At 37.8% G+C, this 24,564-nt stretch overlaps 1 protein-coding gene across 9 annotated transcripts in view; it reads left to right on the top strand.

Moving 5' to 3' along the window:
- LOC131038732 (uncharacterized) overlaps positions 1-24,564 on the top strand; it is a 118,352-nt gene that overhangs the window by 16,943 nt on the left and 76,845 nt on the right. For all 9 annotated transcript variants that reach the window (XM_057971269.2, XM_057971270.2, XM_057971266.2 and 6 more), the window contains 5 exons: positions 15,512-15,624; positions 15,768-15,839; positions 16,075-16,217; positions 18,041-18,134; positions 18,233-18,297. In XM_057971269.2, the coding sequence (XP_057827252.1) occupies positions 15,512-15,624; positions 15,768-15,839; positions 16,075-16,217; positions 18,041-18,134; positions 18,233-18,297 (487 nt within the window). The remainder of the gene's footprint in view (positions 1-15,511; positions 15,625-15,767; positions 15,840-16,074; positions 16,218-18,040; positions 18,135-18,232; positions 18,298-24,564) is intronic.

Raw genomic sequence — 24,564 nt, 5'->3', positions numbered from 1 at the left:
ATTTTCCTGCAACTAGTTTCAAGGCACATGTTTTTCACACCTTTTATTTTTGATTTTATTGTTGGCATATGCACACTCCAATGAGACATTGTATGTGATTGAAGGTTTTGTCATTGATGGCAACCTTGCAATCCTATGGCACCGGCAAAGGCATTATACCGGCATCAACAGATCACACTCTACACTGGCACTCAGGACACCGGCACCGGCACAGAAGAAAGGAAGTATACCGGCACAGAGGCCGACAGGATTTTGTTATATTATATTTTGTTTATTATTGTAAAAATGTGTAAGCCGATTTGGCAAATTGTAAAATGACTCATATATAAAAGAGATCATTGTAGACATTTCATCAAGAGATGTAGAAGCAGATAGGAAAATATTAGGTAGACATATTGTGCGAAATATAGGTCAAGAGATATATGTAAAGAACAAAGCAGGAACCGGTACTGAATCTGGCATTGAAGATGCTATTGTAAAGCAGTACAAGATATTGGATTTGTATAATCCTTATTGTAAGTCAGTGAGACTTCCCATTGAGCAGTGAGCTCTAGGCAGTTGGCCTTCCTGCATGTGCAGGCCCCTATTGTAAGTGATATTCTCTTATTGGCCAGTGAGTGAATATTGTGGGTCACAAATCCCACCGAGGTTTTTCCCACACCGGGTTTCCTCGTTAAAATCTTGTGATATGGTGTACCTTTCATGTGGATGTTCTTGATTCTGTTTATTGCATTATTTCTTGCATACCGGTACATTGTTATATTATGTTCTGCATGTTTTAAGTTTAGAAATTCTAATTACCGGTCAGATATTGATTCACCCCCCCCCCCCCCCCCCCCCCTCTCAGTATTTGTGAGATCCCTAACAGAAGCATCATTTGAAGTATCCGGGGCATTGTAAATAGAGTAAATATATCCAACATTTGTGTTTGCATTGTAAAGTAGACTGTACTTGCTTTGACATTCTTTCTTCCAGAAAGCTAAAACCCCAATAGACACCATCTAACCCTTTTATTTTGTTTTGCATCACCTTGTAAGCATTGCATTAGTCGCATTTTCCTGCAACTAGTTTCAAGGCACATGTTTTTCACACCTTTTATTTTTGATTTAATTAATTCTTCAATTTCATAGTATGCATCCAATACATTATGTTTCTACCTTTTCTTGCATTAAGGTTCTTGTGTCATTCTTTCTAGTTTTCACATTGCACTGTTCGCTATATTTACCCCCATTTGTATGGGAGATAAATCTTTCACTATCCTACTGTTGTCATTTGCTGCCATCCATATTCATCATTGTCATTGCTGCATATCCAATTCTATATTCATCCCAGTTTCAAAATTCCAACTATTTGACATTCCCATCATTGTTCTCCTTGAACATCATTTATGTCATCCTTTTTGTTTCATGTGCAAGACATTCATTGTGATAATGGTTTGCAAAGGATGACTTAAGAGATTTGTAATTGTCTGGAGAAGAGAAAATAAACTTGAAAATAATTTAATGTTAAAAACCTTATTATAAACTAGCACATCCAACTTGGCAGACACATTGGCTTGGTTTTTGACAAAGATAGAGCCAAAGTAGTAGTAGCTCATGTTGGATATTTGATCCAAAGTATGACCAGTTTCGGTTTTAGACATTAGAAGTGTTTATTAGAGCTAGGCTAAGTTCCCTGTTCGGGTTCAAGAACCCAGTATGCTGGTACGGCAAAATTTTGAAAAGGGGTTTGGGTTCGTTAGTACAAAAATAATGTAAAATATATATATATATATATATATGCAACCTAGAAGCATGAATTAAGATTACAATGTCATATAGCATCATATAAACAACAAAACCAACATAAACTTGTAAGTATAGCATCATGATCATACCATCATAGCATCATATACATCAAGTTCAATATCAAAATGACAAAATAATAATATTGAGTTCAAGCATCATTGTCTTAACAATTGGAACTTTAGTTTTAATATTTAAAATTTAATCATCAAATGGATTCTCTAACTCATCAACATCATCATTCTCATCCTCCTCGTCCTCCTTATCATTGACATTGACATTAGATGAACCAATGTCAATACCACTTGCACTATAAGTTTGCTCGCCATTCGAGTCATCAAATGCAACAAGCTAAGAAGCGGTTGCATCCAAATCAGTATGCTCTGGCTCTATATCCCATATCTCCATCTCCCCTTGCTTGTAGTCATGTTGCTTGTGTGAAAGAAGACGTAGGTTGGAATGCACATATCTAAATTCTTTGCTCTTTTTGATTGCAATCTGCTGCGCTTTACTGAGTGGGTGAAAGAGTATGTGCTCCAATTTATTTTTGATGTAGATGAACGAGCAATCTATGTAGACAAAGTAAACAATTAAAGCTATAAATTTTTAAAATTAAAAATTACTAGCAACCTATGAAGACAAAATCTAAATAAAACTTGTGATAAATCTTAATTAATTAAACTTACTTGTGATAAAACTTTGACTGTTAGGGGTTGTAGGTTTTGGAAGCATGTGCCATGGAAGTACCCATTAACTATGAGCATCCTTCTTGAATCTATTATGACGAAGAGTGTCAACACTTAGACCATTTCCGTTTGCAAATTCTATGAACTCATTTGTAATCACATCTTGCACATCATCTTCAGGGTAGTCTAAGGAATGCAACCTTGTACCCATCAGACACTTCTAAATCTCTCCATGGTGCAAGCCTTTCTGGTTGATCAATAAATTGACTGCTATAGTACTTTGGTGTCAAGGCATAGGCAAAAAGATGCAAAGGAGTGGCCATCTTATTCCACCTTTCTACAACAATTGCTTCCACTTGTTTGAAGAATTTCTACTTGAGGTCTTGCTTTTTTGCATTTATAATGCATTTCATTTTTTCAAGCATTGATGCACTTCATTTTTTCAACCATTGAGTCAATGCCATCATAAATCTCTCCAATGCAAGGCTTATCCATGTCATTGTAGTGAATCATGCTCATAATGGGCTCAGTGAAACTAAGGAGATATGTCACAAGATCCCACCATGACTCATCCAACATCCTGACCCTAATTCTTGCTGCCCTCTCAGTGCTGCTTTGTTTCCATATAGCCGAATTTTGGCTGATCACCATATTGCAAAGTGCCACTTTAACTTTGACAAGTCATCTCAAGATGATTGTTTGATGCAAAATGGGTCTCAGTAACCTATAACGCAAATTATTGCCAATATGATTAAAAAATAAAGCCAAACTTTAAAGAAGAATACACATTGTCATTAAAAAAATCAGAAAATTTAAAATTAAATTATTATTTCACTTACCTTCAATAGCTCCAAACTTGAAAAAGATCTAAAAATCCCTTGAGACATGTGGTGGTTTGTGATGAACATCTAGATGTCCTTAGCCTTTGCATACACTTGTTTGATCCAATCAATTTTATTCCCAATCTTTTGTAGCATAAGATTAAAGAAATGGACTGCACAAGGTGTCCAAAAGATGTGATGATAGTGTTCTTCAACCAACAAACCAACAACTCTACAATTTTTTGCATTGTCCGTTATGACTTGAACAACATTGTGGGGTCCCACTATCTCAATGGCAGAGATGAGAATATTTGCAATAAATTGGCCATCTTTTACTTGGCCCTCACAATCCACAACTTTCAAAAACATTGCTCCTTTAGGGGACACCACTATGACATTGATCAAGGGATGATTTTTAGAATCTTTCCACCCATTTGAAACAATTGATACCCTGTCTTAGCCCATGAATCCCTTATGGGCTTCAATGTATCTTGAACCCCCTTCACCTCTCTTTCTAGTAAGCTTCCACATACCTTCTCATAACTTGGGTCCTTATACCCTCTTGGAGCTTCATTAACACTTTTTAACATTTTTTTCCAATATGGGGAGCGAATAACATTGAAAGCCAACCCATTTGCATATATGCATCTTGCTACATCTTGGTCAGCAATGTCTCGACTCTCATTTTGAAATGCGGTTTCTAAAGGCCCCTTTGATCTTTTGCGTGCAATGGATGCTTCACTTTCAGGCTCAGTTGTGGAAAAGAAGGGGTTGTTTTCTACAACAACATTGGGATTAGATGGGGGCTGCCCCTTTGTTTTTCTAGAGCGGTTTGATCTAATCTAAGGGCTTTTCTTTCTTTTGGTTCTTCATGATCCCTATTATATTTCAGCACCGTCTATTGTGGTATAGGCACACCATTTTTTCTAGGCCATTTTTTGATGCGTCTTTTTGGTATTCCACACAAATGGCCTACCACTTGATAATGTGAGCTATTACGTTCTTCATCACATCCTTGGCATTTCCAACTGAATCCCCCATCTCCTAAAAGCGGTTGTATAATGTCAACATACTTCCATAGAGGAGAATCTGGATCTATTCTTTGTTTTCATCTAAGTCACCAGGTTCGAATTCGAATTCGAAGTTCGACAACTTTGAAATTCGAATGAAGTTCAATGTGGAAAAAATTCGAAATGTATAAAATTCGAATTAAATTCGCCATATGTAATTTTTAAATTTTTTTAATAAATATATGTAATATATCTAAATATATAAAAAATAAACATTATAAATTTATAAATAAACATTATAAAGTATAAACTATTAATTAACCTAAAAAAATATTAAATAAACAACATTATTAAATAATAAACCTAAAAAAATATTAAATAAACAACATTATAAACATTATAAATAAATAATAAACCTAAAAAAATATTAAATAAACAACATTATTAAATAAATAATAATAAAATTTATAATAAACATTATTAAATTGTTTATAAAAATATTAAACCTAATTTTTTTTTAAAAAATATAAAAATATATAATATAATATTACAAACTATTAATATAAAATTATAAATTTTTAAACATTATAAACAATGAACATTATAAAAATTATAAATAAAAAAAAAAGTAATAAACCTAAAAAAAATGGCGGCCTACCTGTGCAGGTCGCGGACAGGTAGCTGGTGGTGGCGTCGCGGACTGGTGGCATTGCGGACTGGTGGTGGCGTCGCCGATTGGTGGCGGTCGGGCGACTCCCGTGGGCGTGACTGGTGCGACTCCCGTGGCGGCCGGGCAGACTGGGCGACTCCGTTAGCAACTCGCGTGGGCGTGACTGCAACTCCTGCGACCGCCCTATTTATAAAATCAGCGACGAAACCCTAAAACGCAAGCCAAAAAAACACTATACCCTAAACTTTTTTTCGAATTTAATCGAATTTTTGCATAGTTTTTCAAGTTCGGCGAATTTCGAACTTCAAGGTTCAAATTCGGCCGAACCTGGTGACTTAGGTTTTCATTGTTCATTTGTGCCTATGGAGGAAAGGGTAGATGACATTCTAATACCTATGGCAAGAAATAATATAAACACATTTAAAAACAAAAACAAAACAATGAAAAAGAGAGGTAAACTAAACAAATAAATTATGAAACAAAAATGGTTGAATTTTTTTTAAAAATGTACAAAATCCTAACTCTTTCAGCCAATAGAAGCTTGGAAACGTGTAGAAATGATGCTGCAACACTTGCTCAAGCTTAAAAAATCAACCTTCAACTCCTATTTGGTCGACCTGCAATGAAAAATTTGATGTTTGCAAAACAAATGAGGAGAAATGAACTAAATTTATGTTTTAAATGTCACTTTTAGAGTTTTAATTTTCATTTCCAAGTGGCGGATCCGAATTAGGACCAGACCGGACCGGTACCAGGGACCTGGGGGGCTGAACCCTGCAACATAGGAGTTAGGTGATGCATTCATCTCATTTGAGACACTCACATTTGTAAACTAGGAAATTAAAGAAACTGGAAAAATAAGAACCTTAGAATGGAAGAGGAATGTGGAAGACAATAATGGTAAGCTTTCGATGGGTTCCTCATGCATTGAATATTTGAAATTGGATAAATTGTGTATGGACATTGGTTGTAATTTCTTGTTTGGTTCAATAAAATGTGTTTCCTTAATGGAACTTGGGAGGCCTGCATTTCGTTCTTGTGGTATCAGAGCTAGTTGTGGTGATTCATGGAGCTATGATTTGTTCTTTGGTGAAGGAATTTATATCATACTGTGTCATAATCCCACATTTTGTAATAAAACTTTTTCCATCCTCCATTATTATTGTAACCTAATTGGTGATGACTCCTTGTTTTATTTTTAATATATATTGATCATATTTTTAATTATTAATGTTAACTGTTAAATGAGCTTTATCATAATATATTGATACATAATATAATATAATATTATATTTATCATACCATGCAATATTGATATACAATATAAATTATTATATTGATACATAATATAACATTATATTTATCATATAATATATTATAAAATAAACATAAAAATATGATATTAATAGACAATATAAATCACCCAAGAAATACTTTATAATTATTATGGAATAATACCCTAACACCATACGATATTATTAGAACTCTATCGCATACAATCTAAAGTATTTACTAACAAATTTTATTAAACGCATACCATAAAAGGGGCGTATTACCTTAAGTAGACGCATTAGATGAAACGATGGTGACTTTTAACTAAAGCGCCAAGAGTTAGTGCGGCTGGAGCAAGGAGCGGTGACTCCAACAGTCACCACCACTCACCGCAGCGGCCACGTCCCCTGGAGGCATCCGCTCAAACACTTTCCCCCGCCGGTATTTAAAGTGCAAGCCGAGAGGAAGGAAGACACACGGGAGAGTACGAAGGGATAGCATCAAGGGAAAGCAGCAAAGGACGCAGGTAAGAACACTTACCCACTGTTGTTCATTCTGTAGTAGGATTTCGTAAATCAAAGGAAACTTATGCGTAGAAATGTATATAGTTAGATATTAAATAAATGCATGGATACATAACATATAGATGTTAAATCAAACGTTTGCATATATAGATGTAGTTAAAATATAATTATATATAAATTGAGGACAATACAATGGAAATTAATATGATTACATTAATACCAATATATATATATATATATATAAACCATAAGGGTATACAAAGTGTATGAATGAACCTCTATATATGCAATTAGCTAATCAATTACAACTACAAGAAATTTAGAATAAATGGCATTGTCCAGATTAAGGACTAGTAGAAATATTACCAAAATAATGAATAAGGCAATTGCATATCCAAACCCAGTGAGATAGATGAGAAATTAAGCAACAGGGATAGCAGGAACTAGGCCTCTGTCAGGTAGGCCACCCACTGCAAATGACTAAAGGTCTACTGGCAGTTGGGCCAAGGGGGAGTGTACCGCCCTTGGGCCTGATAAGCGCTACGGGCATCCTATGGTAGTTAGTCCTCTCGATCTCATTAGGAACTAAATATGGGAATTGACTTATTGATATCAAGTGATCTTAAGTGAATTTGGCTAATTACACTCTAGATAAATTATTCGTACCCAAAAATCAATTGTTGAAATTCATTGTTTATATGTTTTCTTTAGATTGCGGAGTTGGGGACATTACATACTGTTTGAAAAATGTGAACGTGATTTTTTGGATTAATGTAAGTGAGGTAATGAAGGAAGTTTGTTTTCAGTTGCCCTTATCTATACTTGAAGTTGGTGTAGAGTAAAGGAAAAATAATTAACAGTATTGCAGACTGTTTGAAGAAAAAGACTCTAGTTTGTTAAAGAAAAAATTAGTTTGTTGCCGGGCTGTGTAGCACAGAAGAAGTTGAATAGGAGTGTGGAAATTTGAAATAAGAATTGTGTAAAACCCACTCAAAAATCTGATGCAATTTGGAAGAAAAAAAAACAAATTAATAAATACAATGCCATAGGATTGATGCGTAGATTCCAATAGGCAAACCATCTAGGTGGGATTATTATTGACTGAATGCCAGTGTCTACCATGGCATTGTATGTTGTATGGTTTTTGCATGTCTTGCAAGGAATGTTATAGAAAGAGCCAAGTGTGAAGATTGTCTCTGCCTAATGAAAAATAAACCACCAATTAAAAAATTATGGCTCTTCTGTGACTCGTATTTTCATTCCTCAGTGTTTACTTTTTTGATTAGAAGGTTTATATCCTTTGATAAGATTTCTTTTTAATTTATTGGGAAAACCATGTAAGTTGGGATAATATTTATTTATTGTAAATGGATTTCTTTTTTCCTTTTTAAAAGGAGTTTGAAATCTTGTAACGCGGTTGTTGTTGTAAAGGGAGTTTAGAAACATCAAAATTGCAAGGGGTGTTTGTTTTGAAAAGCTATTTTCTTGTATATCAGTTGAAGTAGACCTAATTGTGTTTAGCATAGCAGAAAAAAACTTTTGGGGAAAAAAATGGCAAATAAATGTATAATTTTTTTTCAATAAATTGGGGATGTAATCAGAAAAAAATTGGATATTTTAAAATACATAGAATATCTCAAAAAAGAAAAGAAAGAAAAACTTGCTGTTTTATAAATATGAAGGCATTCTAATAGGATAGAGATTAAACTAAGTTACCGGGTTCGCCTCTGGGCCCCCCTGGTACGGGTCCGGGTTCGACCGGGTCCGTGGTACGGGTCCGGTTCGACCTGGGTTCGACCAGGGTTCGAAAAACCCAGAGTGGGTTCGACCCTGGTCGAACCCAATCGAACCCGGGGTCGAACCCAGTTGAACCCGGGCAGACCCAGTCGAACCTGGGTGGCTGGGCGGCCTGTAAAGTCAAAAAACAATGCAAATTTAATTTTTTTTTCAATTCCGCCTTGTAAAAAGTGAAAGTTATAACCTTAATAAGCAGAAAATTAGACGTTTTAAAAAAACAGAAAACTGATGCACGCCATGGAGTTCCGTGTGGGTTTGAAGGTTGTGATTTGGTGTTGGCGGCGGGGGCGCTGCCCCTCGACCCCGCCCTGTACCGCGACAGGGAGCGCGCCCTGGGCGCTGCCCCGGGACCCTGCAAGGGGCGCTGCCCCTCGACCCCGCAAGGGGCTCTGCCCCTTGACCCCGCTGGGGGCGCTGCCCCCAGACCCCCGCAAGGGGCGCTGCCCCTTGACCCCGTTGGGGGCGCTGCCCCCAGACCCCCGCAAGGGGCGTTGCCCCTTGACCCCGTTGGGGGTGTTGCCGGCAAAATCCAGGTCCTCAGTTTGAAAAATTAAACTTGGATGTTCTTAGTTTGAATCCATTTAATGATCAAACTTTAAATTGTTGAAAGTTGAAACAATGATACTTGAATATTTTATCATTTTGATATTAGACTTGATGTATATGATGCTGTTATGGTATGATCATGATGCTACGATTACAAGTTTATGTTGGTTTTGTTGTTTATATGATGCTATGTGACATGCTAATCTTAATTCATGCTTATAGGTTGCATATATATATAATTTACATGTTTTTGTACTAACGAACCCAAACGAACCCAAACCCCTTTTCAAAATTTTGCCGTACCGGCGTACCGGGTTCTTCGAACCCGAACCGGTACCCGAACCCGAACCGGTAACTTAGAGATTAAATAAAAATGAGAGTGGTCTAGGGGCAGCAGCACCCGATGGGGTCAGGAGGACAGCCCACCTCGTTGGGTCCCAATTGTGACACAGACTGTGGTTGAGGAGTAGAGTTCCCACCACAAGCCCAAATTAAAGTGTTTGAAACCATAGATCTTCATGGCACATGCCATTTTGTATAATTTTATTGGTTTTAACCAAGTTCCAAGATTCCTCCAAACCTTTTTAAAAATGATTCCTTATTTTCATTAAACCATGGGGACGTGTTATTGAGATGGGGACGTTTCTGGGATCCCTGTCAGGACACCACCGAGACGTCGGGGATGGTTGGATGTCTCTTGCATGCCTAGGAGTCTTTCATGGGCCCCTGTTAGAAACTCCGACCCTAAACAAAAAATGGTGAAAAAATGGCTGCCCCTTGACCCTGTTGGGGGCTGTGTCCCGAACCAATACGGAATTCTTTTGCAGACAGCAACCTCTATGATATTTGCAGACAGTAACCTCTATGATATTTGCAGACAGCAACCTCTATGGTTTTTCATATACCAAACCAATATGGAATTCTTTTGCAGACAGCAACCTCTATGATATTTCATTTCATGGTTTATTACTACTGAGTACAATTTTGTTTGCTTTGGAGATGTGAAATTGGTCAAATGTATCCAAGACCGGTGCCTAGTCAATTGGGTTACAGAGTCACAGAGTCACAGACAACAGAAAGGAAAATAATGAATGGAAGCATCAAAAGGCTGATCTATGCATATACCATCACATTATGATTATTAGAATGCGTGTAATATTTTAAATGCTGTCACATTATCAAATGCTCAATACATTCATGTCAGCAACTGTGACAATAGAGAACCTTAATAGGAGGTGAACATTACCCTGATGTTAGAGAAACAATTATGAAGACATTCTTTGCATAAAACCTAGTACTATTTGTCCTTAGAATGTTTCAAAACTTCACCTCTTTTTGTAGTTGGACATAGCATGGTTATAGCCCTAGAAAATGCATAAAACCTAGTACTATTTGTCCTTAGAATGTTTCAAAACTTCACCTCTTTTTGTAGTTGGACATAGCATGGTTATAGCCCTAGAAAATCCCTGCACCTACAAAGTTGGGGACTACCATAGAAGAACCAACTTCAAAACTCTCTTTCAAAATGATAAAAATGTTCTCTTAAAAGGTTGAGTGTCAACCCTAACTTATAGCATTGTAGCAGATGAAAGATGCCAATGCTAAATGATAGCCAAACCAATACGGAATTCTTTTGCAGACAGCAACCTCTATGATATTTCATTTCATAAATCAAAATAGTATCATTCACTGGGCTTAAATCTTCAGAATGCTATACACAGATTTCCAATATCACATGTGTAATGTCCCCTATTAGTTTAGGACTGTTTTAACCATAATTAATCCTTTACAACACTCTTAAACTACCTTGATTAGGAGACAAAGCTTCATAACATGAACCCGATCATAATCTTTCCCTTATATCGAATTGATAATTTAATCTGATTGATAACCTCAATTTTACTTCTATATATATATATATAATTAATTTATTCTCATATGGTATTATATTATATATTAGTAATTATAATGATTATATTATCCTTTATAATTATATATATATATTTTATTACTAAGTTCTACATAAGAACATTATCATGCCTCTTATATTAAGCATTCATACTAAGTACTCTCCTATGCATACCACCAAGAGCAAGGGTGTTACCACCTGTAACTTAATATCAGTTATGACCTGTTCTGATTCGTGGGAGTTACCAATAGAATGACCATGTGAAATTAGAGATTATATTATTATGAAGTTTGTACGGTGAGATAGATATTATCTCTAGGGTGCTATGATACTGGTTCCTTATTTAATATTCACAAGACTTGTCCAATGGATGATTGGTAAAGGCCGATTCGATGGGCCTTGTTGATGAGATGGAGCGATGCTTTTGAAATTGTTTCCTACTTCTATTCACATCCTACAAACTGTACAACCTGATTGATGCCAAGGGCAATTACTCCATCGAGCGGATCCCACTATGAATACATATATTAGAACTCCCATAAATCTTCCCCCCAGCAAATGAGTTTGAAACCTCCATCAAATATCGTGTAATGCTGATCGGGTGCATCTCTTAATTTGGAACAGTCATATCCTTTCATTATGTTATCTATTATCCTTCTTTTTTATCGTTGTCTTCTTAAACAGATCGCTAACCATAATATCGATTGATATTATTATGTCCTTTCTAATTATCGATTAGATAATATAGTTAAAGGATATGGAGTTGTAAACATTTGAGGGTAATTGACATTGTAAGTGCGTGGCGGCCATTGGAAGAGATTGTTGCTGTTGATCTTATCAATATTCCCTTAGTTCTGCATAAACAATAACTCTTTCCTTAAATCGATAGTCTTTATGACTAATTAACGATATTCAATGCGAATCTTAATCACTCCTAGTAATGTCCGAATCACTATTAATGTCTTTCGTATCAATATCGCTGTTCATGATAATAATATCATTCCTTACATGCTGACCACATGTGAATTGGTCTATCAATTATATTAAAAATATTATTATAGCTGGTCAAGGGTGACATTCCTTAGCAATACTGAGTTCGATCATTCTCTGCAACATAGTTATGGATGATGATTCTGTAATGTCCCTGATGTATATTACACTTGACAATTTGAAAGTCAGTTTAGGTTAGCCGTTACTATGTGAATAAATGGTGAATGCTTATAAGTTTCAACTTCAAATTAAAACTCTATTCATATTTAATAATAAATATTAATTAAATAATAATAATTAATGAATTTCAAATAATTATTATTATGATTATTTCAATTAGGCTTTATATATATAATGATCAGAGAGGGGGACATGAGAACATGTAAGAGAATATCATATTTCTAATGCTCAGTACTTATGACGTATATCAGAACATTGATAGATACTAACTTCCTTTTCATATAAGTATTCTGACTAATATTTAAGGATATAGACTTCTCAGTAAACAAGTGTCCTCTAATGAAAGCATGAATAAATAACAGTCTGATATATTAAACAGTCAAGGAAAACATATAAGGTCCACTCAGTCAATCTATACACACTAAAGCCTTTATCTCATACTTGTTTAGCCGTTGCAGTAGCTGTTTTTCAGAGCACTCCAAATATTGGATCCTTAGATCCTTCGCCCCAACTTAGATTTTATTACTGTTGTGACCTGGTAGACATGAAATCGTGGTCTGTTTAGCTCCGCCCAGTTTGGTGTGATGTGATGGCGATATTGGTGCCTTTGGAATGGCACCGTCTCAAATGATGCCATTTCAACTCCAAATGCTGAAGTAGGTTCTGCTTGATATGGCAATCAAATCTCATTTTCCAGCCTGTATCCCTTCTTGCCTGGCGTCGAGCTCCTTGCTAGATCCCTGCGGGTGACGTAGAAGACCTTCAGAAGGTATTCACAACAGATCAGAAGAACATAGATTTTGCATGGTTTTCGTCCCACTACAGGTGCCTCTCAGGTCGTCGTCTGAGATTGCATTTGTTTAGTGCAGATAATAAATTCCAAATTTAGTGATGCCTTTCTTCAAGCAGCGACCTGTATGTATATATCCCCCCCTAAGTTGGCCCAAGGAAAACAACTTAACAAAGTCGGACAAGATTAATTAAACTGACATTAAATAAATTTCTAACCTAGTCGGTCTAGAAACAGTTAGCCAAAATTATTAAATATTTTTCATTTATTAATAATTTTAATTTATTATTTAATATTTTAGGTCGGCCAGAAATCAGGGACATTATTGCAGATATGAAAACAATGGTCTAGATCCAATCCTGCCCAAAATGGATGCTTGAGATGTGAAGATATTTTGACAAAATAAATGTAGGAAGCTAGAGAATTGATGATCTGTAGTAATGATGAGCAGGGTTTAACATAGGAGAAATCATGCCATTCCTTTTGGCACTTTGCATTTGAAAATATTTTAAGCAGGTTTTGACTTTATTTGGTTTTGGTTGGATTTTTCTTGCCTTTCAACATTCATTTATCAATACTTTATTTCGACACCCTTTAGTTTTAAGTTTTTAACGAACTTACCTTTACGCAAATCATGAGTTTGGTGAACCTTGCTGTGGGCTTCTGTCTCACTCTTCATCACCTTTTGTCTTCACCTTGTGTTCTTTAAAACACAGGAACTATGTTTGACACTTTGGCAAGTTCGTGAACTAATGAACTTGCCGACACTAGAACTTTCCTTTATTACTTTTCTCTCTTCCTACTCGACATCTTTTTTTGGCATTTTGGTGAAATGGAGAACTTGCAAACTACAACCACCTTCCGACAAGTTTGCAAACTAGTGAACTTGCTGACACATCGAACTTGTTCCTTACCCTTTGCACTTTTGGTGCAAATCTATTGACACATTGAACTTTGTTAGCATTTTGCCAAGTAAATGAACTAGTGAACTTGGCGACCTTCCTTATTCGGACTTTTGCTCACTCCTTTGTTGGGATTTTGAGAGGTTCATGAACGTGAACTTCGGGACTTTTGCAATAGAAACACTTATACTTAGTCAATTGTGGGTTATGATAACTTAGGTAATTGACTGAATTATAAAGGTGAAAAACACACAACAGCAAGAGACCTTCAATAGAGGCCCATTTGAGACTCAACATGACTAAAGACAGACAATTGTGTATTGAAACATGCCTAGGAGATTGAATCGTGTGTTTGGGTGGGAAACCAACTTTTGAATGTTGCAAAGGTCTAATCAGGGCCTTAATGGAAATCTGGAAGTTGTTGGGGTACGTGGATGCTTGAACAATGCCAAATGCAAGACATGTTGGAGTTTTGGGGGTTGGGGTTTGGCCATATGGCATGCTAGAGATCCAAATAGGAGTATGTCTGAACACCCAATCCTGAAGGGATAACACATTGAAAAGGTGCTGGGGATTGCGGTTTGGGGTTTGGCGATGCCTCATGATAGACACTTGGGGAAGGAAAAGGTCAAAACATGGACATGGATAAGAGAAAAGAGCGGGGGATGGGGTAGAAAAGGAATTAGGGATTGAAGCATTGGAGGAATTAGAGATCGGGGACAAGGTGTATTAGGTACTTAGGTAAGGATAAAACCAAAACTCTAATGTTGAAGGGGAAGTGGAAGGAATTGGGGATTTGGAGATCAAGGGGATGATTGAAACGACATCCAAGGAAGGGAAACTCTGAAAATTTGGCGCAAGAAATAATTCAAGGCAATGGTTTAGGGCTATGAGGGTTGAGGATGATAGGGGAAATGGTGTTTAAGGAAAGGAAACTCTAACACTCCGAAACAGGTAGAAACTTTGCCACGAAATACCCGACACTTAGACATTTTCTGGGAGTTCTGCAACGTACAACAAATGAGGGGTCCCACCTTGAATGTTTTAGATCGGTAGTTATTGGAGGGTAAAATAAGGCAAGGGCAACAAAGGGGAAGGGGCTCAAGCAAAATTTTGCACTATGGGATTGAGAGTCCCAATAGGACTTGTAATTTGGAGATATTTATCTTCTCATCATCCTTACCACTAAAAAATAACACTTAAGGCAAGAAAAAAATGTTGGGGTGGACATGATGCTTTGATATATTTCTATGTCTATTATCGAGCTAATCAATTGTTCACCTATTACAACATTTTCCCAGTTTGTTGTTTGTATAATATTTTTTGTTGATTCTAATGAAAATATGAATATTTGACATTTGTATCAGAATTTCTAGTGTTGGATCTTATAAATAGCACTTTGCCTTATGGGTTTCAATTTACTGCCCCTTCCCTGTGGTCCCTGTTCACCATGGCATCTGTATCATCCCCTGAAGATTGGTTATAACTTATGAGTTCCAGGTTTTCTCAAAAGTCATCCTTCTAGCACACTGGACCTGAAACATGACATATACTTGGTTTTTACTTTGATTATTTTATATTTTTTGATATTCTTTTAGAATTTAACTAGATAAAATGAATTTATTTACAGTGCAGGCTGGAGCAAGTGGGATATGCACAAAGAGAGACAACCAGCGCTTTCCAGCACCTGAGGAACCTGTTTGTGTTGTATGTGGTAGATTTGGGGAATATGTTTGTGATGAGGTGAGTTTTATAGGAAAGTCTCTACTTTTTGGCCCTTTTATGTTCCATATGTTTCAAGTGAAATTTATAAGCACAAGGAATATTTTCTTGCTTATTTGTTGTTCTATTCTGACCCCTCCTCCCCGCCCCCAACCCCACCCCAGACAGATGAAGATGTCTGCAGCATGGAGTGTAAGTGTGAGTTGCTGCAGCTCTATGCAAAAGAACGTGCTGAGGTTTGTTATGAAGATACTTTCTGATTACATTTCAAATAAAAATTAGCATTCTTTTGTACAGAAGGAACACTTAGTCTTCACTATCTTCAATCTTTATCTACTACATGAAGTTAGAAAACAAAAACAGAAAATGTTGGTTATTGATAATTGCTGCAAAGCAAGTAAGCTGTGCAATGATAAGATTTGACCTTAAGAGATATTTTTTGGACATTCTGATTTATTGTAACTTTGGCAGAAAGCTAAAGAAGCTAGAACCTCATTTATTTCTTATACAAGACCAAAGGGTGCATTACAACTTCCGGAGTTGGAAGCAGAAACCTGGGACCTTGTCAAACATCAATGGATGAATAAAGGAAGCAGCCTGACTACATATGAATGGTATGAGTAGTATGTACTGTCTGGAAAGGAAAGAATCTAAGCTTTGTTTTTTTTGTGTGTAAGTATATAATCTTGTTTGGTTCTAAATACAACTTTCAAAATTTGTATACTTGCTTGAATTGAATACTAAGTTCAAGCTAAATATTTATATATTTATCACATATTAAATGGTATATTCCTACTTTAATAGAATTGGTGTTTCTTCAGTGCATCATTATGCAATGTCTTTTTACAGGAACTGGCTGCACTAATTTCATGCATTCACATCCGGCCAGGCTACCACCTTTCCTTACTGGCTCGACAACATTGTTTTCACTTTTCTGTGTTTGAAGTGTTCAATTGTTAACCTTTCATTTCGTATTGCCTTTTGGGTTACAGAAGATCTCAATGTACAATTTTTTTTTGGATATTTGAGCATGGGGCTATTGTCTGTACTGATTTCTTTGGGAAATACTTCAGCTGAGAATGACAAGAAGCCTTGGGTCACTCTGTTACATAGTATTACATGGTGTTAAGTATTTTTGTGATATGAATTTTGTAACTATTAGTATTTATGATTTGTGTACTAGCCTATTTTAGAACAAGATTTTGTAATTTCTTTCTATGAGCAAGTCAATTTAGTCCACCTTTGATGGTTTTTTTCAAAGTTACCCCGAGTTTCCGGGACGGGGACGACAGGGGACGGCAAATTTTTTTGCCAAATTTGGGGACGGCGGGGGACGGCAAAGAGGACGGCTATATAAAATATAGGAAAAATTTAAAATATATAGGAAAATCTCAAAATTCTAAATGTTCATATGAAAACATGGATAAAGCATGCATACATACATTATATTCATATGAAAACAATAAAACATGGATATAGCATGTGTATGATACTATGAAAAGTTGAAAACATTTTAGAATGTAAATTCTGAACATACAACATTGTTAATACTCAACAGACAATATGCAATTATGCATTCATAAATCAGAATTTCAATTCATTCACATTGTCAATATGCATATCAATAGACTCGGAGGTTAAATTTTCCCTACTTCTATCGACACAGTTTCCCCCCATATTTTTCAACGGGGGTTTGGGGGCAGCGCCCCTTGCGCGCTCCCAAAAAAACTTATTCTTTAATAAAGGCGTTGGGTGTTATTTTTCTATTGACTCGCTGAGTTTGGCGATTTTCTAATCTTTTGTGTCAAAATGCCCAAAGGCTACACTGCTGCCATATAGTTTCATTGTCAAAATTATGAAATAAATTAATAAATTTAAAATTTAATTAATGTTATGTTTTAATTTTTTTTATTTTTAATAACAATTTGAATTAATAAGGGGCCTATATTAGAAAATTCAAATAAAAAATTGAAAATACAACTTTTTAAAATTTTTTAATATTTTTTAAGGGCCTTAGATATGGTGGACGTCCCAGCCGTCCCCAGCCGTCCCCGGGACGTACGGATGTCCCCCAGAGCTAGGGCAGGCGTCCCCCCATTTCGGGGATGTCCCCTCAAAATAAGGGCAATTTGGGGACGGGGGGAAACGTCCCTTGGCCGTCCTCAAGTCCCCGAGACGGGGACGGGGGTTTTCAGGTTGGGGACGCGTCCCCGGGTAACTCTGGTTTTTTTCTTTTTTTAATGATATTTTCCTATCAAAATTGTTTTCGTATCCTTACTGATTATGAGCCTTTCAGGCTTTTGTCAACATTGACTTTTTTAACCTCACTTGGAAGTCCACAATTTTTAGTGTCTTACTATTTGCATTTCTAATTTTCTGTTGTTGTCATCCTATCTTTGTTTGGCATGTGATGAACATGGTTTTTTAATTCTTACAGTTGGAAATGTAGACGAGCAGGTCATCTTCCAGATGACTGTTTGGCAACAAAGAACATACCTGCTCCAAGTCCTGCAAATCCTAGATGCTATGAGGTATTGTTTTAAATATTTTTTTTCCTGGTTTATGGTTTTCAGAGATGCATTTAATAGTTAGCAATTATCATACAACTGTGTCTTTTATTTTCTTTTAGGTTCCAGCTGAGAAGGATCCAATCTCTAATATGTTTACAATGGAGCTCCATGCACTTTACAGAAGGTCTGGGATGATATTTTCTATGCCTTCAAAAATTGTTAGTATGAAGGTTGGATTACTTGTATCAGAAACAATATTTGCCAATGTTCTTTTAAATTCATTTCTACAAATCTGTAGAAATTTATTCTTTCAAATTTCCAATATAATTGGAAGCATTTTCCATTTCAATTCTTTTTATAATTATTATAGTTTTGAAGTACAAGTAATTGGTTTCTTGAAAATACTGTTTTATTTAGTCTGAAAGTGAATGAATTGTATCTTCAAATGCCAACAAACACATAAAAATGGAATGCTAGGATAGTAAACTTGTATGGATCTGAATTAAACACGAATTAATCTCTTTCAAAATTCCTTTATTAGCTTTGCAAAGTACTGGAGCAACTTACAATGATTGATATGTACAATTTATAACTTGCAATAATTGCATTTCAGTGGAAATGATGAGCGTACAGCTGTAGGAGTCTTGTATGCCGAATAGCCAGAAACTCCTTTGTCCCTCCTTGGGGGCGCGTATCCCCATATCCGATACGGCCTGGATACACATCGGATACTGTACCCACACGTGCTCAAAAGACCTTGATTTTCTAATCATGCCGGATGCTGTGTGATTTATGTTTTTAAAATTTGATGTAAATCGTCCTAAATTTAATTTAAAAAAACTTCATTCACGCATTAAATAAAAAATGGTATAAACAAAACCTACACCAAATGAGAAAGACAAATGAAATGTTTTTCTATTTCAGTGACCCATTTTTGGGTTATCTTCCAATGGAACTCTACTATTTTTTCATATCATAAATTGTTAAATCAACTTATAATAATTTATGTAGCAATTATGTGTCTATATTGTTTTTGAAGTAATGAATATCTCCTCTAATAACCTAGAAAATTGTGTTAAATATATGTGTATGTGTTTTTTCCAAGGTCACTAGGAGACAGGGATACTTGGAGACTTTGGAGATTGGTACTGGTACGACTAATTTTCAAAAATAGGAGACGGGTACTTGGAGATGCCAATTTTTTTTTAATATAATTTAATAATTTCCAAAAAATATGATGACATAGAACTTTGACATGTATGCAAAATGTGGAAGCATTCACAATGCATGTGAACTGGTCTCATCAAATGCCATGCTTGTAGCATTTAAAATTTTGAAAACAAATGTTATTAAATGATTGCCATGATTTGCAAACCTAGCATTGGGCAACTTCTGTAGTCTTTTGGGAGCGTTTCACTCTTCTAGGGCAGCTTCAATGCTTCCAACAATGGATAAGTTGCTGAATCGGGTATGGGTATGTGGGTATGAATTGCTGGTACGACAGAATTTTGTTTTGGAGGTTGGGTATGTTCATACAAAAAATAAAGTCTAGCATGTCATATAACAATACATATGCTCTAAACAAAAACATTACAAATTTCTAATTTTGAAACATAACTGATTAACATACTAATTTAAATTCAGTTTTCAATATAAAAAAGAACAAACTACAATCACTAATCAGTAATCAGTTCTGAGTTCACTAATCAGCACCATATGGGTCATCACCAAAATCAAGATTGTCATCAACTTTAACATTAGATGATGGAACCCCACTGCCACTTGCACTAAAAGTATGCTGGGTACTTGACTCCTCAATATCTGAAGATTGTGCAATAATAGAGAGATCCAAGTCAGTACACACAGGTTCTACATCCCACAACTTTCTTGCTCCTTCCTTGTACTCATCATTTTCGTGAGCAAGAAGTTGCAAGTTGGAATGTACGTAGACGAGATCCTTTGCTTGATGCCAATCGATTGCGCTTCATGGAGTGGATGAAGGAGAATGTACTCCAATTCCGTTCAGCTAAAGAAGAACTAGCAACCTAATGAAGCAAAGGGAGTCTTTAAATCAACAATTTTGTAAATCAAACTTAAACTTTGAAAATAGTAATTTTTAATTGACAACCAAACTTAGAGAGGGTAAAAATTCATAAGCTTACTTGTGATAAAACTTTGATCGTGAGAAGTTGGTGTGGCGTTTTGTGGCCATTGAGGTACCACAAAGAGTGAGCATCCTTCTTGTATTTGTCATGAAGAGCAGCAGGACTGTGACCAATGGGGGCTGCAAAATCAGCAAATTCACTTGTAACTGCATCTTCCATTTAAGCATAAGGGAAGAGTTTAGTAATAGCTTTCCTAAACCCTTCACTGACTTCTGTATCACGATATGGTGGCACTCTTGTTGGCATAGCAAGGATCTCTTCACTGTAATATTTGGGAGTCAGTGAGTAGGCAAGTGGGGTGGTCAGTTTGTTCCATTGCTCAACACAAATTGATTGCACCTGTTTGAAGAATGTTTCTTCAGGGTCCTGCTCCTTTGCATTTATGATGGATTTTATTTTCTCAATCATTGAGTCTATTTCATCATAAACCTTCCCCCAAGCATGGCTTGTCCATGTCAGTATAGCGGATCAAACCCATAATGGCCTTAATGAAACTAAGAAGATATTCCGTACGATCCCACCAAGTGTTATCTAGAATCTTTTGCTTCACATTTGCTGCCCTCTCAGTATTGGATTGCCTCCATATGTTCCATGCTTGGTTGATAACCATACTGGAAAGTGCCTCTCGAACCTTCACAAGTCATCTCAAGGCGATTGTGTTGGATGCAAATCTAGTCTCAACAACCTATTTGAAAATTAAAAAATTAAGTAATTAAAGTAAAGAAGAGTGTATATATATAATTTAAAAAAAATAAATTACTAAGCATAACACTAAATCAAAATATTGCATTGTTTGAAATTTGAATTATCTTCAATAGCTCTAGCCATGGGAATGATCTAAAAATAGCTTGCAACATGTGGTGGTTTGTTATTGTTGATGTATATATCTGCGGGAGTCTTCTTGGGGACTGATTCCGCCAAATATGCAATTGGCCTTTGTTTACCCCGTGGGGTGTGTTATTAATATTGCATATCAACAGTCAGATGATAACCATAGGATAGAATAGCAACCGGAAACTCAGAGTAATGCTTTCATTAATGCCAAAATGTCTAGTACAATAATCATTCTCTACCTCCGTGTCTCCAACAACAAGTACAAGAGCACATATAAAGACACGGTCAAGGGTTGCGGTGACCAACCGTGGGGAACCGTCGTGCAACGGACAACTACCCTCGACGACACTAACATACTTAACCAACGTAGCTTAACAAGTAGTACAAAGCCCATTTTACGACCAACATCATCCCCCCCCTAAGAAAAGTCATCTCCGGACAACAAGGACAAAAATCCGGGACTAACACAAAAAAATGGGGATGAAGTATACTGTATACAATAAGAAAATCACTGAGAAGAAGGGGTTGAGGGGGCATCCCTGAAGGAGGTAGTTGCACCGCTGATGAAGAAGATGTAGGAACTGCTGACGCCAGTCGAGCTCGAAACTCATACAACTGCTGCGTCCTCGCCTGAAAACCCTTTTCTACTACCATCCGATGCTCAAGTGCGGATTTCACCATTATTGCTTCCGCAAGTTCTTTTTTTTCCTTGACATCACAGTCCTCCTGTGCCTAAACCAAACTTGTCTGCAAAACACACTTTTCAGTCTCAGCCTCCACCAACTGCTACTCAAATGATATTGTCTCCCTAGCCAATTTGTCCTCGATAGCCACCCGCGCTGCCCTCTCGGCATCCAACTCCTTGGTGCGCTGAGCTAAGTCTCACGCTACTATTGCCTCCAACCTGGTGGTCAGCTCCTCCTGAGCCCTCTGTGCATCCACCAAGGCAACCTCACGTCCAGCCGAGACATACTCTGAGTTCCTCAAAGCGTACCATTCATGCCTGGAAGTGGCCACAACCCTCTGGCACAAAGGCTAGGAGACGCCTCAAATCCTCCATCACACTCCCCAAAGGTTGATAGCTTAATTGAATAACTCCCTGGTGCCGTACGACTTCGCGTGCTTGCAATGCCTTCCCTCAAACTTTGTTTGTTCGCAACCTCCAAATCCATCTCCCTCTACGGCTTATGGCTTCCCCGCCAATGCTTAGCCTTAGGCTTCTTTCTCACAGTACGAAACAACCCAACACTTTCCGTGACTTCTTTGATGCCCTTCGTCCAACTCAAAAGTGTATTGTAGCTCAAAAATAAACTGAGGGTGTGGGGGTAGTGTCCCTAGCGGGGTCGAGGGGTAGCGCCCCTCGTGGGATCCACGGACAACGCCCCAGGTGCACATCATTTTTGTGATATTTTAAGATGCCAAAAACCTTCTTCTCCACTCTAATTTTTTCAGTGTCCTGGCTCTAGACTCCATCGAATGATTTTTCAATCTGGTTGTCTTTTTTATTTTTTTTATTTTTATAAATCAAATGCATGCTTGTTTGAATGTCAGCGCATTTTTCTTTTCACGTGCCATCACCACCGTTTATCCCTGCCGTGTCGTGGTATTTTTCCTTTCACCCTTTTTTAAACCGCTGTCGCCGTCGCCGTGCTCCTTCAGGCCTACGGTCTATAATGTCTCGAGCCCGTACATAGGTTATCTGCCGTACGGTGGAGTGAACCCGTATGGTGGCTGAGCTGTACGACGATTGGGGTCACTTGAAGGCTTGGTGTCGTACGGTGATTGGTCTCCCGTATGGTGGTTGGGAAGGTTGTACGGTGGATGAATACCCACCGAGTTCCACCCTTAGAGATCGGTGACCTCCGTCGACAGTATTTCCACTGCACGGTGGTCTCACCGTGGTGGTTCCACCGTATGGTGGTCCCACCACCACTTTCAAAAAATATTTTATTACCTCCTTGTGGGTAGGTTCGATTCGTGATTTCTTCCTTCGGCGCTAAAGTGTTTCCCTTCGAATTACATACGACATCTTTTAGCCGATGGCAATTGAAATCTTTCTGTGGAGTTCGCCTCTATCCAACACCCTTTGGTAATATACCCCTTCGGCTTCCAAGACCCCCTTCGGCTAGCATTTTTATTTGCTCCTTTGTTAATTACTATCCTTCGGTGACTTCGTATCTCTCTTTGGTGCTTTTCCTACGGCAAAATCTTCTTCTTCCCTATGGCGTCGGGTTTCCTTTACTCCCTTCTGCTGCAATTTCTTTTTCCCTCACGATTGTGTCTTTGGATGGGGTGTGGGCACTCCTATTTTCTATCTCGGCGCCTAGTATAATAGATTTGTCGGGGCCTATCCGCGGTGGACAATGACTGCACGGTGGTCACCGACGGTGGTTCCACTGTACGGTGGCCCCCCGACGGTGGTTCCACCGTGGCCATCTATTTTTTGTTTTTAATTTCCTAATCTAATTGTCCAGAGAGTCTTCAACTCGGGTCTCGTGCCTCTCGGATCGCCCTTCATTCTTCTCGGTTTGCCTCGCCTGAGAGTCTCCCACTTTGGTCCCGTGCCTCTCAAGTCGCCTGCCTAGCCTCTCGGGTCCCCCTCCAGACTCTCGGGTGTCCTTCCGGCCTTTCGGATCCCTTGCGCTCTTCTTGTGGTAGGGTTTCAATTTGGACCCGTTGATGGCAAGTCTATTTTCAATGGCCAGCCGAAGACTTGGAACCATAAATTCTACAGGGACCACGGTGTCCTTCCCGTAAATAAGAAGAAGAAGAAGAATAAAGATTTTGAAGGCTGCGGCCTTCCACACAGGGTTCCAATCGTTGCCGACACGAATGATCTTGGGATTATCTACGTAATCGTCGTTTGTCTCCTTCAATTTTACCTCTTGATACTTGATGGGTTCTTCCTTCGGGAACTGGTGTGCGGTGGTGTTACTCACACGGGCGTCTCCCTTCCAATATTCTCTGTATTCCGGCAGGTACACCTCTGTTACTTGCTCTGGTTCCTCTACTTCGAGCCTGTAGCTCTGGGACATTTCGTAATCCTCCATTTGCCAGTGGAAGAGGCCGTTCATAGAATCCCCGTCATCCCCCGAGCATGCTTCTAATTCTAGAACCCCTTTGCTGTTGGGCTCCATTCGTCGTCGATCTTCATATGCCTCCCACCTATCTCCATTCGACTCCGACTCCGAGGAGGATGCCAACTCCTGGGTCACCATCTGCGTTCGGAGGTCTATCATGTACTTTCTCCCCATGCTCTCTAACGAGAAAGTATTTCTCTTCCAGTCATGCTTTGCCTTGGCGGCAATTAGTCACCCCCGTTCGAGGATGGCGTCGTACCCTTTCTGTTTTAACGGGATCACTACAAAATCTAGCACGAATGGCTGTGTGCCGATCATCACTTGCTGTGCCATGAGTGTCCCAAGGGGTTTAATCCCATGCTGGTTTGCTCC

Source organism: Cryptomeria japonica, chromosome 3, assembly GCF_030272615.1.
Source record: "Cryptomeria japonica chromosome 3, Sugi_1.0, whole genome shotgun sequence".
In the NCBI taxonomy this organism is placed as follows: Eukaryota; Viridiplantae; Streptophyta; class Pinopsida; order Cupressales; family Cupressaceae; genus Cryptomeria; species Cryptomeria japonica.
Note: the sequence above shows the minus strand (reverse complement) of the source record. Positions and strands in the feature narration are given on the sequence as shown.